At 36.0% G+C, this 17367-nt stretch overlaps 1 protein-coding gene across 1 annotated transcript in view; it reads left to right on the top strand.

Moving 5' to 3' along the window:
- The window catches only part of ALDH1A1 (aldehyde dehydrogenase 1 family member A1), a 56475-nt gene extending 40591 nt beyond the window's left edge, over nucleotides 1-15884 (top strand). The window contains exons 11-13 of the mRNA XM_029920921.1: nucleotides 4331-4488; nucleotides 10538-10612; nucleotides 15266-15884. Coding sequence (XP_029776781.1) covers nucleotides 4331-4488; nucleotides 10538-10612; nucleotides 15266-15338 — 306 coding nt within the window. The 3' untranslated portion in view covers nucleotides 15339-15884. The remainder of the gene's footprint in view (nucleotides 1-4330; nucleotides 4489-10537; nucleotides 10613-15265) is intronic.
- Nucleotides 15885-17367: the final 1483 nt, after the last annotated feature.

The following is a 17367-nucleotide window of genomic DNA, read 5'->3' on the forward strand; positions in this document are numbered from 1 at the left end:
TATCCCCTATACCACACTATCCTTCACCCTAGGCTTTTCCTTAACCACAAATCTGTTCTCCATTTCTATTATTCTGTCGTTTCAAGAATTTTTCATAGGTAGATTCATACTCCATGCAACCTTTCCCAATTGACTTCTTTGTTTTTCTTCACTCAGCTTAACTTTCTAGATTCAACTACGTCATTGCTTATAATGATAGTTTGTTCCTTTTTACTGCAGAGTAGTACTCTGCTGTATGGATGGATGTACCACCATTTAACTATTCACCTACTGAAGAACTTGTGGGTTGTTTTCCATTTGGGGTGACTATGAATAATGCTGCTATAAACATTGGTGCACAGGCTTTTGTAAGAACCTAAAGTCTTCCCTTCTCTGAGATAAATGCCCAGGAGTACAATTACTGGGTCATATGGTAGATGAAATTTTTAAAGAAACTGGCCAACTGGTTTCCAGAGTGGCTGAACCCTTTCACATTCCCATTAGCAATGTGTGAGCAGCCCAGTTTCCCAACATCCTGGCTCACATTAAATGTTTCCATTAGTTTTAATTTTAGCTGTGTAGCTTCATGTCGAATAAGAGTCGCAAGAGTGGGCACTTTTGCTTTGTCCCCCATCATTGGGAAAAGCATTCAGTCTTTGCCATTGAGTATGACATTAACTGTGAGATTTTCATAAATGCCCTTAATCAGGTTTTGGACGTGCCTTTCTATTCCTGATTTGTTGAGAGGAAAAGGAGAATGGATTTTGTCAAATGCTTTTTCTGTATTAACTGAGATGATTATGTGGTATTTTTTTCTTCATTCTACCAATGTGATGTATTATATTAATTGATTTTTTAATAATGAACAAGGCTTACATCTCTGGAATGAATCTCACTTGGTAATGGTGTGTAATTCTTTTTATGTATTGCTGAATACTACTTGCTAATACTTTTTAAGAATATTTGCTGTAGTTACTATTGGTCTGTAGTCTGAGGGATATTGGTCTATAGTTTTGTTTGTTTTTCTTAATAATAAGAACCTTTCGGTGATTACTCACTATAAGCTAGATAGAGTGCTAAGTGCCTTATCAATGCCAACTTAAAACATAAATATGTTCCTATGAAATATATTAAACATAAATATTTTACCTATATCATAAATACATATTTATGTTGATGGCATTTGTATTCATTTTCTAAAGTTTAGTGTATATAATATTTTTATAAATAAATATAAAATATTTAATATAAATATAAATATTCTCATTTAATTCTCACATCAACTTCTGCAGAGGAATATTATTATTATATTTTTTTCTTTAGTCTTTTCTTCCCAGAAGCACTGGGAATACCTACTTAGAGTGGTATTATTTTTCTAATGAAAATTTCATAACATTTATAAGGTGAATAATTTCTATGTTACATTTTTGTGACTTATAACTAAATAAAATTAAACATAATTGCTTGATCCAATAATTTGCCTAAATATTGACATGGTATTTGTTTTCAGTTATATATATATATATATATATATATTATATTTGTTATGTGACATGTTATATATACATGTCAAACTTTTTTGAACCTCTTTGTATCATGCCTTGTGTGTCTTGAGTTCTCCTTTGATCCACAGACTCAACTATGCTATGATTTAGGATTCTTGTTGTCCTCCTAAATTGTAAATGAAAAATCTAAGGGCTGCAGTAGAAAGGGGTAGGTCACACGGTTAGCTGAAGGCAGCTTGGGAGTACAGCTAATTCTCATTGACCACCTTTCCCCACTCTTTCTATTGTGACCTACTGTTGCTCATATTAACTTTGTTATCCATCCAATCCCACCTATCCTGACAGTGTAGAATCCCATGGCCCACGTGGGAACCTTTCTGATAAAAGGTAGTAGAGTGTTAACGTTAGAAGGAACATTACGAATGATTTAGGCCAAAACTCAAATTTATAGATGAGGTAATCAAGAGTCAAAGAGCTTACTTAGGTGACTTGTTACTGTTACAGAATTATAAATAGCATCATCAAACCAGAAGGATCTCTTAAGCATACCTCTCCAATCGCATACTATGTCTATCAGTTTGCTCCTGACTAATGGCCAGCCAGTGTCTCTTTAAACAAATTCATCAACAGGTAACTCATTATTTCTTAGGCGTTTCCATGTTCGGACAATGCTAGCATTAGAAAGTTCTGCTCCAGGTCGCATACGTATCCCTCCTCTTATGTTTTACTTGTTGGCCTCGTATCTGCTCTATGCCCTTCTACACATAAAAGCCATCATATAATTGAAAATAACATTCATCCCCTACATTACTCCTCCCCTTCCCTATGCTCCTGGCTCTGTTTTCAGCTCTTGCACTTCCTGATTTTCCTAGACAAATATACTGCAGTTAAATATTTTGTGAGCACAAATCAATTAACATTAGGAAGACATTATCCAGAGGTATGATGCATAACTAGAAAAGGCTAATCTGCATTTCGGAATTATAAATAATCTATCTCGTGGAGAGAGGGGTTTTAATAAATACAAAGATAGATGCAGTGGCTTCAGACTATGAAGGTGTTACACAATTCGTGCTACAACAACAAGGTGCTGCCAACTCAAACGTACTGAATCATAATCTTTTCATTCAGTGAACTTGTATTTCATGCTTATGATAAACCAGAGAGTCCGGAAGGGTTGTTTTCTCTATTCCCCAAAACGCTATCAAGGAAGGGGAAAAGTGCAGAATCAAATTTGCAAACAGCAAAAATAAAGCAAAAACAAAACAGATGCATGTGGATAATCAAGCAGTTTCTCCACATCAATTCAGCCCTCAACTGATTTTTTGCATTTATTTGCATATAATTTTTGCATGTGTTGACAAATATTTGTCTTTTTAAAGCTTCTGTTCTGCATACCATGGGAAAGAACAAAGAAAAACACCTTTCATTCAATGAAACATGTATTGTGTTTCTACAATATACATGGTAGAGTAGCTTTGCTTATTTCAAAGAAGACTTGAATCACGTGCTGTACTCAATTAAAATTATGTAAGAGATTAACATATTTATTACAGCTGCTGCTATACATCTGGTTCCCAGGCTATAGTATTATAATTAGATTTACAGCCTTAGGGGGCGCCTGCGTGGCTCAGTAGGTTAAGCATCAGGCTTTGGCTCAGGTCATGATCTTGCTGTTCGTGGGTTCGAGCCCTGTGTCGGGCTCTGTGCTGACAGCTAGCTCAGAGCCTGGAGTCTGCTTCAGATTCTGTGTCTCCTTCTCTCTCTCTGACCCTCCCCTGTTCACACTGTCTCTCTCTGTCTCTCAAAAATAAATTAAAAACATTAAAAAAAAAGATTTACAGCCTTAGGATTTGCACTCAGCCTCTATGGAATGGGAGCCCCCAAATTCCAATACTCAGATCAGTGATGAACCCTGATTTTTGCCTTCCCTAATTTACATTTCCAAGAAAATTCTAGTAACACTCAGAAGGACCCCTCTTCATTTAGTTTTAATATATACCTTATAAAAACATAATACAGGAGCTTAATTTTTAAGAGAAAACTCCGTTGCTTTTCTCCCATCTGGAGATGAGATACAGAATAAGTTGACTTTGGGCTGAACTAGCTAGAGAATCTAGCAAAAGTGAGAGTAATTAAGGCTTAGATGAGCAAATTGTGTTTTTTTTCCTATCCTGTGATTATTGTCATTGTTAATGAAACCACGTGTCATTACATTGTTTAGAGTTGAGGGTTTAAGCTCTTACAGTAATAGACCATTTTGTTTGGTACATGTGACTTGCATAAGATTTAGCCAAAGGGTAGAATCTGAACAAAAATTCATGTTGTTTCACCTAATTTGACTGGTTATGAAAAGACCTAAGTCGAGTAGATCACGTGAGATTTCACCTGATGGTACACTGCTATCTAAAACAAAATAATTATTATCAATTACTGCTTATTCAGTTATCCAGTAGAACAAGTATTGGTGTCTTGGGTTTATTAGAGATTTGGGTGATGTGGAAAACTTGAGAGAGAATAGGAAATATTCCTAAATGTAAAAGAAACTCTGAAGTTAATGGCTTTATGTGCAATGGTAGGTCTTGGAAGTCTAATTCCAACAACAAGAAAACAAACATTGCCTTCTTTATTTGTACCCCATTTTGTTCCAAAGGGAATTTCATCCATGACCATTGCCTGTCCTAACCTGCCATGCAGGAGCTACCATTTTGATTCCTAAACTTTAAAACAAGAAGTAAAATCTTGATTTAGGATGGTTTATAGGGGAAGAAAACTACAATGCCATTTAAAATATTTAGTTTTAACCTGCTACTTTGATTTATTTCATTCATTTTTTTATGGTCTAGATATTTGGACCAGTGCAGCAAATCATGAAATTTAAATCTTTAGACGAAGTGATCAAGAGAGCAAACAATACTCTCTATGGCTTATCAGCAGGGATCTTTACCAAAGATGTGGATAAAGCCGTAACAGTCTCCGCCGCTCTGCAGGCTGGGACAGTGTGGTAAGTCAAATCTACGTCATACTGCCGGTTTGATGGTAACTGCATTAACATGCTACTTTGAACCCTTTTGTTTATTTCCTTATTTATTTTTGAGGTATTGACATTATATTAGTTTCAGGCATACAACACAATATTTGTATCCACTCCAAAGCGATCACCACAATAACCTAGCTATCATCAGTCACTCTACAAAATTAAAATGTTTTTTCTTGTGATGAGAACGTTTAAGATTTACTGTCTTGGCAACTTTATCAAATATGTAATAGAAAGTTATGAACTATAGTTGCCATGTTGTACATTATATCCCCATGACCTATTTATTTTATACCTGGACGTGTGTATGTCTTGGCCCCACTTCACATGTATCTCCCACCTCCAATCCTCTGCCCTTCTGGCTACTGCCAGTATCTATAAGTTTTCTTCTGCTTATTTGGATTTTTAAAAATTCCACACGTAAGTGAAATCTTACAGCCTGAGGTAGTATCTCAAGTGGTTTCAATTTGCATTTCCTTGATAATTAGTGATGTCGAGCATCTTTTCATGGGTCTGTTTTCCATCTACATATCTGCTTTGGAAAAATGTCTTTTTAGAGCCTCTCCCCATTTTTCTGTTGGACTGTTTGGTTTAGGATTGTTTGTTGTATGAGTTCTTGATGTATTTTGCATGTCAATCTCTTACTAGATAGATGATTTGAAAATATTTTCTCCCATTCAGTAGGCTGCCTTCATTTTGTTTATGGTTTCCTTTGCCATGCAGGAGCTCTTTATGTTGATGTTTATTTTTGTTTTTCTTGACTTCGCTTGTAGAGTCAGACTCAAAAATTTATTGCTTACCACTTATGTTTTTTCTAAGATTTTATGGCTTCAAGTCTAAATTCAAGGCTTTAATTTATTTTGGGTTATTTTTGTGTATGGTGAACCACAGTGGCCTAGAGCCATTTTTTGCATGTATTTCTCAACACCACTGATTGAAGAGAGTGTCCTTTGCCCATTGTCTTTTCTCGCCTCATTTGTGATAAATCTATTTAGTATATATGCATGGGCTTACTGGGGGGGGTTGTTCTGTCCCATTGGTCTGTGTGTCTGTTTTTATGCTAATATGACACCGTTTTAATTACTATTGCTTTGTAGTATAGTTTGAAATTGAGGAGACAAATGTCTCCAGATTGATCTTTCTTTTTCAAGATTGCTTTGGCTTTTAAGGATCTTTTGTAGTTCCACACAAATTTTTGAATTGTTTGTTCTGTATCTGTGAAAAATGTTGTGAACATTTTGATAGGAATTGTATTAAATCTGTAGATTGCTTATGGACATTTTAACAATATTAATTCTTCCAATTCATGAGCACAAAATATCTTTCCATTTATTTGGATCTTCTTCTATTTCTTTCATCAGGGTTTTATAGTTTTCAGTAAATAGGTCTTTTACTTCCTTGGTTTAACTTATTCCTAAGTATTTTTCTTCATCATACAATTATAAATGAGACTTAAAATTTTTTTTTTGATATTTCATTGTTAGTGTATAGAAATGCAACTTATTTTTGTGGAGTTTTTTCATGGAGTCTATAAGGTTTTCTATATATAAAATCATGTTATCTGTAAGTAGTGACTGTTTTACTTCTTCCTCTCCTATTTGGATAGATTTCTTTCCTTCTGTTGCCTAATCTCTCTGGTGAGGACGTCCAATAGTATGTTGAATAAAAGTGACAAGAGTGAATATCCTTTTCTTGCTCTTGATCTTAAAGGAAAAACTTTCAGCATTTCACCATTTAGTTTGATCTTAGCTGTGAGCTTGTCGTATATGGCTTTTATCACTTTTCATGATTCAGTCCTGAGAAACTCTTATTTGTATTTTTTGGAATTTATGTATTTCTTCTACATAGTTCAATTTATTGGTGTATAATTCACAGTATTCTCTTATGATCTTTTCTATTTGTGTAGTACTGTTGTAACTTTTCTTCTTTCATTTTTCATTTTATTTTTTTAATCTTTCTCTTTTGCTCTTGGTGAGTCTAGCTAAAAGTTTGTCAATTTGGTTTATCTTTTTAAAGAACATGCTCTTGGACCACCTGTATGGCTCATTCAGTCCAGCATCTGACTCTTAATTTTGGATCAGGTCCAGCTCTCACTGTCCTGAGGCTCTGCACTGAGTGTGAAGCCTGCTTGGGATTCCATCACCCCTTTCTCTCTCTCTCCCTCTGCCCCTCCCCTGCTCTCACACACAGGCTCCCTCTCTCTCAAAATAAATAAATAAATAAGTAAAGATTTAAAAAACAAAGAGCATGCTCTTCATTTTATGGATCTTTTCTTCTGTCTTTCCAGTCTCTATTTCACTTCTTTCCACTATGACCTTTATTATGTGCTTCCTTCTACTAACTTTAGGTTTCAGTGTTCCTTTTTTTTTTTTTTTTTTTTGGTTTCTTTAAGTGTAAAGTTAAATTGTTTATGTATGTATCCATGGAGAAAGGTAAGTTCAAGATGATCTTCTACTACTGTTTTGGGCTGCCCCTCACTTTGAATTTTTTCAGACTTTGATTTTTGTCCTAGGGGCACATAGTCTGCTGGATAAGCAGTTGCTACCTTAGAAACCAAAGCAAACCAAAAGCAAGCAAAACAATACAAAACAAAATAATAATAAAAATCAAAGCAAAGAGCAAAGTATAATTGAAGAGCTTCAGAAGGATATTTTCTATCTAGTTTCCTAAATTGCTTCCCCAAATATGTTATTGTTTGGCTAATATAGTATAAATGTTAACGAATTTCTAGGTACTTGGCACTATGCTATACACAAAGGAGATGAAAGTTCTGCTTTAATCAAGTTAATTAAATGCTAGAACAATATTTATTCAATGTCCCTATGTCAGAAAACATTTAATTATTGTATCAGTTTCTTTTTCTAAGATCTTTAGAAGTGTCTGCAGGTCTTAATCTGGGAGAACATAGTGGGTTTTGAGGAATGTGTCTATTCATGTTTAACTGACTTATACCTGTTTTGAGAGAGACTGGGGTGGGGGAGAGAAAGAGCACAAGCAGGAGAGGGCAGAGAGAGAGAGGGAGATGCAGAATCCGAAGCAGGCTCCAGGCCTTGAGCTGTCAGCACAGAGTGGGATGCAGGGCTCAAACCCACAGACCGTGAGATCATGACCTGAGCTGGAGTTGAATGCTTAATGGACTGGTGTCCTATGATTTATATTATATCTTTATTTATATCTCTGAATTTTATAGTCTAAGGCTATGCCTCTCACACTGTTACTCTTCTGTCCAGCCCCCAATCTCCGGACAGCTTTGTTGGCAATCCCCTCCCTCCCCAAACCTCACTTTGTCCCCTCAGTTTTGTCAATTTTCAAAGATTATTTTCTTTCCTGATAATAAGTCACATCTACTCAGGCTAAAAATACACTGGACATTGAAAAGTATTTATCATTAAGAGACAGTCAAGCAGTTCTTACCTCTCTCTGTAGCTCTGAAATCTTTTTTCCTAATCAAAGAGCCACCATTAATTAATATGCTGGGCACTAGTCTGTGTTCCTTATGTTCATAATCTTGTTTCACTTCAGAACAATTGTGTAATCATTATGTCAAATTTGTCAATGAAAAATTGAAGCTTAGTGAAGTCAGGTCATTGATCAAAGCTCACACAAGGGGCACCTGGGTGACTCAGTCGTTTAAGCATCGGACTTTGGCCCAGGTCATGATCTCACATTCGTGAGTTCGAGCCCGGCATCAGGCTCTGTGCTGTCAGCTCAGAGCCTGGAGCCTGGGCATCAGGCTCTGTGCTGTCAGCTCAGAGCCTGGAGCCTGCTTTGGATTCTGTGTCTTCCTCTCTCTGTGCCCCTACCCCACTCATACTCTGTCTCTCAAAAAATGAATAAATATTAAAAAAAAAAAGAAAAAAAGAAAAAAAAAAGCTCACAAAGTAAATGGCTGCCAAGATGCAGACCTATTTCATGACTCTAAAGTAGTGATTCTCAACCCGGTTGTATATTAGAGTCAACTGGGGAGATTTAAAAATAATAAAATGATTTGGCAGAGGGTGGTGCCCATAAATTCTATCAATTATATCAATCTCTGTGATTGATTCTGGACTTTTATTTAATGCTTTTTATTTAAAGAGCATTTTTCAAAGCTCCCATGTGATTCTAGTATGCAGCCAGGACTGAGAAATTTCTCAAAAGCCTAATTCTTTCTATAGTGGGATGCTTTCCTTCAGAGACTTAAAATCAAGCAAAGTCTTCTTAAATAATCAGTATGGATAATGATTAAAGTGGGATTTCCCTGTGATAAAATTATTTGTAGGATTCAACATTACTAACGCATGTATGTATATTATCTCCAGTGACTCAACACTTGCTGTGTGCCAACCACTCTAAGAAGCACATTTGGTGCATCGTCTTACTTATGCCTTGAAGTAACCGAATTAAGTACTGTCACTTCAGTTGTACAGGAGAAAAAGCATATGTTTGAGAGGCCAGACACCTTTCCCAGCATCAACTAGGTACTAAGGGGCCATGCCAGGATTTGTGGGCTTGGAGCCTCCCTTCTTTATAACATAAAGGACTGTAGAAGGAGAACAAATTGGCCAGGACAATTATTTTGAACTTGCAGTTGTCTCCAACTGAGTATTTCTTCATTCTCCATTTACCTAAACTAAAATAGTTTCATTTCCAGTATAGGGACAAAAGAGTAAACTCATTTTTGTCACCTTTTAACAAAGACAAGTTTCAGGGTTTTGACTTTGGGATGCTACATGCCTGCTGGGATCAGGAAGCTTAGGACATCATTCTGCCCAGTGGCATGGAAATCCCCAGTCAGGATTACTCTGCTATGAAAACAGAGGCATATTCTTACTGCTATTTATTCTAGAACATAATTCTAGTTCTGGCATTGTCCCAGAAATAGTTTCCACTTGGTGTATTCAAGATAGCTATTGAATCCCAAGGTTGCTGGGATTTTACCCATAATTTCAGAGTAGGGATCTGGTTTTGCAGTTTAAAGGGCAATTAAACAAAACTGAGGCAAGTTGTCTTTTGAAAGCATACATTTATTTAAGGAACTACGTTCCAGAAGGAGAGACGTGGATAAGAATCTGTAGTTCCATGAGAAAAGGGAGCTCTGGGGATTGGGACTGTAAATGTTTTACTGAGGAAATGTGTGAATATTATTTCAGAATCAAATTAATAACCAGACTTCATGCATAATACAATGTATTTAAAAGTCACATTGCTGTTCGTCTATTATAATAACATCAAAAGAGAGGAAGTATTTAAAAATATTGTTTCTCCTTTAAATAATATATTTTTCCTCTTATATACAATGAGAATCATATAGGTAATTGTATTTTGCTGTTGACTTTGGCCACCAAGAAATTTAAACAAATTATTCATGTCCTGCAAAAATACATTCTAACCTTTCTGCCTTGACCTGAACTTCTGTCATAATGTGTTTCTTTAATTCTAATTATTCATGTTTTTGTCATTATATTTGTTCATATAAGCATCTTTAAAGTTTTATGAAATAGCGCAAGGAAGAAACAAATTAATAGTGAAATCCAACCTCTGTCACAGCATGCTTAAGTAATTTATGAACCCAATTGATGAAAAAGTAAACTGAGGCATGTGATATATATTACAATTGCAAAAGGTAATTGATTCTCACCTGTTAAGTACACAGTCTTCAAGAGAATTACAAAGGTTATGAATACAGGCAGTAAAGAACATCCACCCAACAAACTCCTTTCTCTGTCAAACCACATCCTTTCTCCTATGCTATGTTGGCTATTCTATTGTCATTCAAATTACTACTCTCTCAAGGGCTTGAGGTACTATCAAAATGGCTACCCACACACGGAGGTGCACCATTCTATTTTTTTCTAGGCAGTATAGATACATCTGCATTCTAATTTGTAGGACTGCTTTTTAAAAAAAAATAACATTGAGTATGTTACATTGAAATGAACAAGGTTAAGGAGTTTTATGAACTTCTAAAATTCCAAATTTAGGAGTTATTTCAGAGGTTAAGTATGATCTATAATATACCTCTTTTTTTCCTCAGGGTGAATTGCTATAGTGTGGTATCTGCCCAGTGCCCCTTCGGAGGTTTCAAGATGTCTGGAAATGGAAGAGAACTGTAAGAATCACTTTCTATTAAGATAGCTGTTTACCTTCATAAAAATGGTTGTCACTCTAGGAAATTAATCTATAGTTTCTATTTGAATTTAAACCTGCCTCTGTGCTTCCCTGGAAAGTCCTACTGTCAACTAGCTTTTAAAACCTGGGTTTAGCGCATGAGTGCAAAAAAATGATGGACGAAGGGAGATATAACATATTAAGCTTCTAATATTCATAAGGGACTGTGCTAAGCACTTTACATTGGTTACAGAAATATTGCCAACTTTTACAGTTTCTTCCTGTTTATAAGAATGCAATCTATCTGGGAAACATTTCCAAAAAGGAGGCGGAAACTACAAATTGGTGACTGTAAGAAGTGTAAATATATAAGAACACTCCAATCATTTAAATATGCCTCTTAAATAAACAAATCATGTGCCTTTATCTCAAAAACCTTTTCAGTGTAAGAATTGTGATTCTCATTTGTTGAAATCTTTTTGATGTTGCATCTAAAATTTTAAATGACCTCAATTAATTATTTTTTGTACTAAAATATAAGCTGAAAGGGAAATTTGACTAAGGAAAACATGTTTTACAGTTTTCATGACTATACTCAGAATATGTATACAAAATCATTTACAAGCCTTTAGTTGCTCTTGAAACCTGGGTATATAGACTTTTTGTAATGTGCATATACACATGTATACACAGAAAGGGGCGACAATATGTTTGGTTAATTTTCCTCAAACAATTTTAACCATTTTATTTCTTAAACATTTCTTATATTTATCAACACATTTTAGAAGTCATGAGGCAAAAAGACATATCATATACAAACCTTATGGAATCAAAATGGTTAAAGCTGTTCATTCTGTAAATAGCAAGTACAAATGAGTTTCAGTTCCTAAAGGTCATGAATGCATTAAGTAGCCATCTACTTTGTCATTTAAATAAATCAGCAAAATTACAACGAAGCAATCGTCTTTTGGAAGCCAGTAAAAAAGAAGGCTGATAAAATGATTCATCCTTCTTCTCAATATATGTTTGTTAAGTATTTGCCCAGGAGCCCCAGAAATGTGATACATCTCCCATCTTCCATATCATTGAGGAATATGTCAAAAGATAACTACTGTAAAATAACCTACACACATGATGAAGTAAAAACCCATAGACTGTGAGTTCATAAGTCATGAGGTAGAACAGTAGATAAAATGCAGAGTACACGGCACTGAAGGACAGAACAACTGGGCACCAGCAGAATATAACATTTGTGGCATTGCTCTAGCTCCCACCATTTTCCTCCGTTGAGGAAGATCAGGAATTGTGGGAGGGGGAGAATGATGTACAAGGTCCACGATCTCCTTCAAATTCTATGGTGTTAACCCCTGTGGGGACTCAGTGGATAAGAACCTACTGGCATTGACAGAGTTAAGAGATGACCCCACTGAGAACACAGGGCTTGATCTAGGGCATGAAACAAATGTAGGATGTCGCTAAGCAGAGAAGAGAGCGTTCTTGAACACAATGTTACACGTGGCATGTGGAGGGATTGGTGAACTTGGATGGCTGGTGAGAATATATGGAGTTAGAGTATGATTTCAGAGTTAAATAGGATACCGATTAGGAAGTCTTGTATTCAAGCAGATTGGCTTACATTTCATTAGTAGAGCAGAGAAAAGCCGTGGTGTCTGTAGAAAGTTGTTGGGGAGGCGGGATGGCAAAAGAAAGTCTATAAACAGAGGACAGCGTAGTACAGGAAGCTGAACTGGACACTAAAGGACCTGCACTTGAATCCCAACTCCACCTCTTGCTAGCCACGCAGCCCATTTCACGTTGTCCAGCTTTGGAGCCCCCGTTTCCTCCTAAAATGGTGAAATTAGCAAGTCTCGTAAGATAGGTGTTTGAGAGTGAAATGACACACCATGTGCCCATTGCCCAGTGTTCTGTCACAAGGTGGGGACTCAGCAAATGGTTCCTCCCTTCCCTGGCTTCTTGTCTTTGCAATATTCATTATTAGAGAGTCCCTTGGCAGAACTACTTTGCACAAAAAACTGTAACAAAGGTTAGATTATTCTGAAAGACAAAGCTCATTGCCGGCCCAGCTATCTGAGGCATTTCCCTAGGAAAGTTGAAGATAAAACAATCAAAAGGGACAAAATAACTAACAAAGACCAAATATGTCAATTCTGTTGAATACAGTTTGATCCAACTTTCAGTTTTAGGTATACAGAAATCAAATAAGAGGGAATGGAAAACAAGAATGAAACATCAGTAATTTCTTAAAATTCTGGGAAATGAATAAAGATTCTATTTTCTTTAGAAATAAAGATATTCTATATCTATATGATATAAAGAAAAGAGTCTGTAATTTTTTCCTTCAAAAATCCCAGCATGGGATGCTGTTAATTTCTACTTGAAACCAAATTTGGTGAACTTAATAAACAAGTCATTTGCTACAAGATGTTTAAAGAAAATTACTGAAGCAATAACCCTCACATCACTCCCAAAAGCTCAGTTACAATTTATCCTCAAAGATAGAAAGGTATAATTGATCAGTTGGGAACAGAGTCCTCAAAGGGCCAAGAACTCAATGCGTTGGTGACACTAAGCGCCCAAAATGGGGTTTAGGTCTCAGATCATGGTGCTGGCACTGGAATGAGTCAAATGGTAGAAATTGTGTCCTGTGTGTAATTGTGCCTAATTATCGTTTCAGTTAACCTAAGTCACTTGACTTTACTAGTATATCATTGCACACCCAACTGGTTCTCAGCACCTCACACGCTATTTCTTTCTTCCTGTCCCTTGCAGAAAAGGGAAGCATCAAATTTTGTGAACTACTGGACTTAAGAGCAAAGCTCACAGGAATATTTTGTGTTTGATTACGTTCACCAAGTCAGTCCAACAGACACTGCCTCTATGCCTACATAGGTAGTGCCAGGCTCAGTTCTGGGTACAGAGTGAAAAAAACAAATGTAACTTATTTACTAGTACCTTACTACAGTGGAGACCCTGGAGGAGAAGTAAGGTTATCATGTATAAGTTCGTTGGAAATACTACTGCTGAAACAGAATCAACATTTTAATACGGTCCCAGGTGATTGGTACATTGAGGATTTTAGCACAAAACTGGTAACTCCTAGACTGGCAAGATAATGAGAAGTGCAAACAGACGTGTTTATGCTACATTATAGACAAAAATGTCTATGCATTGGAATACTGAGGAGTGGGACTTAGTCCTACCTGATTATGACAGTGATCACACTTAGTACTCTCCTGTGAGTTTCAAGTGTCCCTGTAACCCAAAAATACAATGGAAAGCCTATTAGCAAAAAATCATGGGCTAATTTGTCTAACTTTGTGAGATAAAATACTTACTAAAATATTATCCCTTAATGGGTTTCAGAAAACTGAGGCTAAGCCCTTTAATTACTTTGAAGAACATGTTCATTGAAGCTTTTGGAAGGTATTTTTGGAAGCTTAATTGCCCAAGAAAATAATCAGTGTAAGAAGATTAGGTTACTCAAGAGAAAAAGATGTCTTCTACATACCTGTCTACCTCACCAGAAGGGAGGAGTAGAAAAGGATCAAGATCACTTTCTTCTGCAAGCCTGCATGCACCTGAGTGTTATGATTTTAAGAGTATTCCTATGTGCATGCAATTTAATCCTCTCATCAAAACAATACAGAGAAAAATGAAGCTCAATGCTTTTCATTATTTCTTCAACAGAGGGTAAATCACAGTATCCAAAATGGGTAGGAGCTCCCAATATACCCAGTAACAAGAAACTAGGATCCTAATTGATTGACTCAGGTTAATTCTTGATCATTTGGGTTGGATTTAAGAGTTATATAAGCAAATGGCAGTGGTTGAATGAATAGAAAAACCTCAAACCCACAAGCAGCCCAAAGGTCTGAAATTGGGCCAATGAACCTTCTCTTCCCTCCCTTCAAAATAAAACAAACAAAAAAGAAAAATGAAAAGAAAGGAAGAGAAAAACAAACTCTAACAATAAAAGTCAGGATTTGTTTTGTCTTCCCAAAAGTCAAGAGACACGGTTAACACTATAGCTAGAAAATATTTTGTTTCAAACCTTATCAGGGCACCTTAGAATGAAAATAGAAGCCTGGTCATTTTTCAGCTCTTCATCATTTCTGAGCCTCTCATACACAGTAAAAACACTAAGCTAAGCTCTTCTTGAATTTACAGTTTTACTCCACTACTCAAGTGATTATATATTACTACTTCTCCTCTTGTACTATTATGTCTTGTTTATTTGACCCTCAACTAGAAATGATAAAATTCTTCTTGGACTGAACTGTCTTTGTGTGTGTGTGTGTGTGTGTGTGTGTGTGTGTGTGTGTGTGTGGTGATTTTGTTTATAGTCAAACAACACTGTCAAAATTGGACAATTTCTGTGAAAACCAAAAGAATGTGCCTATTCATTTAAAATGCAAAACAAAAAAATAACTTTTAAAAAGTTGCCCCACAAGGGGATTTATGTAGGACCAGAAATTTTACAGTTGTCTGGATACTATGTGACGTGCTTCTGAACACAGAAAATATTTTCCATTGTCCCAAACCAGATAAGCAAGAACAAATTTTTACCAAATCATGGACTATAATACAATTGTACTGTTGCGCTAAATTCTGTTAATTTTTTACCCTTGTCTAGGGGAGAATATGGTCTCCATGAATACACAGAGGTCAAGACGGTCACGATGAAAATTTCTCAGAAGAACTCATAAAGGAACGAGGAGAGTGGAGCGAAGAATCCTCACTGGACAAGCATCTCCTCCAGTCCCTAGTATATCGTAGTGGGTTTTAAATATAAAACTGTTCTTTTCTTGATTTGATTTTTTAAACATCAGCTAATCATATTAGCATTAAAATTACACATAGAAAACTTGACATGTAGCTTATTCTGAATGAATCCTTTTTCTTCTGATATGTGACCCCCAAGTCCTATCTGTAATAAAAAGGATGGATTTGATGCAAGATCTCTCTAAGCTCTGTGATAGTGATGTGCTTCTTTTTGTAGCTACTTGTCCAGGATAATCATGTTCTAGAAGAGGACCAGTTGTCATGGAGCTTCTCTCTCTAATGACCCCTTAACATCTTCAACACACCCTTGCACGACAGAGTAGATGTGTTCTTCTCCCAGTCGTTTTGACGTCACTGGAGTCTGCTGAAATGTTTCCTAGAATGTCATGTCTGTTTGTCAAATGAAGTAATGCTTGAAATACTTAGCTGTAATCAAAACATAAAGCTTAATAAAAACAGCCTTGCATGATTTTTGTCAAGTTTGGATTTCTTACATAGAAGTTTTGGTTGTGGCGATTCACTCTCCCTGTCATTCAAAATCAATGTTAAATTGGGCCTAAATATGTATTTAAGAATAAAAGTCAAACCCACTCATTCTCAAATAGGTAAAGAAACAGATTTTCTTTTCCAGAGGAATTCTTGAGATCAATAGTAAACATTTAAAGTAAGTGGCCTCAGTCTTTCAGCAAACATTTATTGAGTTTGTAGATAATTCTGGGCCCTACATTAGGTATTATTAAAGAAAAAAAACAGGTGAATAGTGAATGTTGCATTACCTCAAAATGCTTTGATTTAATGGGGAACAAATTTTTAAAAATTTAATGATGGGGTATAGAAAGGGAATGAGAATTCAAGGAAACTGAAGAGCATGGTAATAATGTACCCGTGGAGTGGGGATGGCCTTTAACTGAGGGAATTGGGAAGAATCTCCTGGAAGGATATGAACCTTAATAATGAGCAGATTTGAGGTGAATAAAGAGGAAAGAGTAACTGCATCATACTCTCTCTCAAGATGTATCCCATAGGGTAAAAATGGAAAAATTCTATACCATATTTTCCTCTCTTGGAGTTTCAAATTGCACATTGCTGTATTCTAGGTTCTCAGAAGTTCTAGCACCTGCTCAGTTTTGTTTAATACATATTTTCTTCTAAGTTTATTTAACTGTAGACCCTCCCTTTCTCCTACCCTTTTTCCTTAGTTAATACTGATTAACATTAAGGAATGCCACACTGCTGGACGCTGTCCTACACAGCAAATTAGCACTGAGTGTTCTGAGGAGAGAGCTCAGATCAAGGAGGAGAATCTGGAACAATGAATGTCCTCAGTGCAAACTAACATATTTATGCCCTTGCACAAAGCCCTTCTGTCTGGGCTCTTGGATAGAAAGAAAAACCAAGTGAATATTTTGTGTGTATATATATTCTAAAAGACTCTCAGATCAGTAACCTAAAATGTAAGCCTAGTCATGCTTAGATTAACATTTTTTTTTCAGATTCAGATTTTATAAAAATAATTATTTATCCTCTTGCATTAGCAGATACCTCAGTAACACTGTTGTTAGGACATTTAACCACTGCCACAATGTGTGAACAAATGCAATTCTTTGGATTCTCAGATTTGAAATAATCCCAACTGCAGCTGCAAGAATTTCTCAAAACTCAGTGGCCCTGTAAGATTTGCAATCCAGGCTATCTTGTAAGATTTTGGACCTAATTATCACTTGGAAATCCAGAGGACTCAAAGACACAGGGAAAACTGTTTGGACACTGAGAAGAAAGAATAGCCACACACGGAGGAGAATTGCATTTCCCCAAAACCAGGCAGTGTCTACATTTTTAAAAGATGTGTTTAAAACTATGCATAAATAAATTAATAGGCAGACAAGTTAATATTGTAATGGCAACCCCCCCAGAACATTTTAAAATGTAAAACAAAGAGGGCTGAGCCCAGAA

This window comes from Suricata suricatta, chromosome 13, assembly GCF_006229205.1.
Source record: "Suricata suricatta isolate VVHF042 chromosome 13, meerkat_22Aug2017_6uvM2_HiC, whole genome shotgun sequence".
NCBI classification, from domain to species: Eukaryota; Metazoa; Chordata; class Mammalia; order Carnivora; family Herpestidae; genus Suricata; species Suricata suricatta.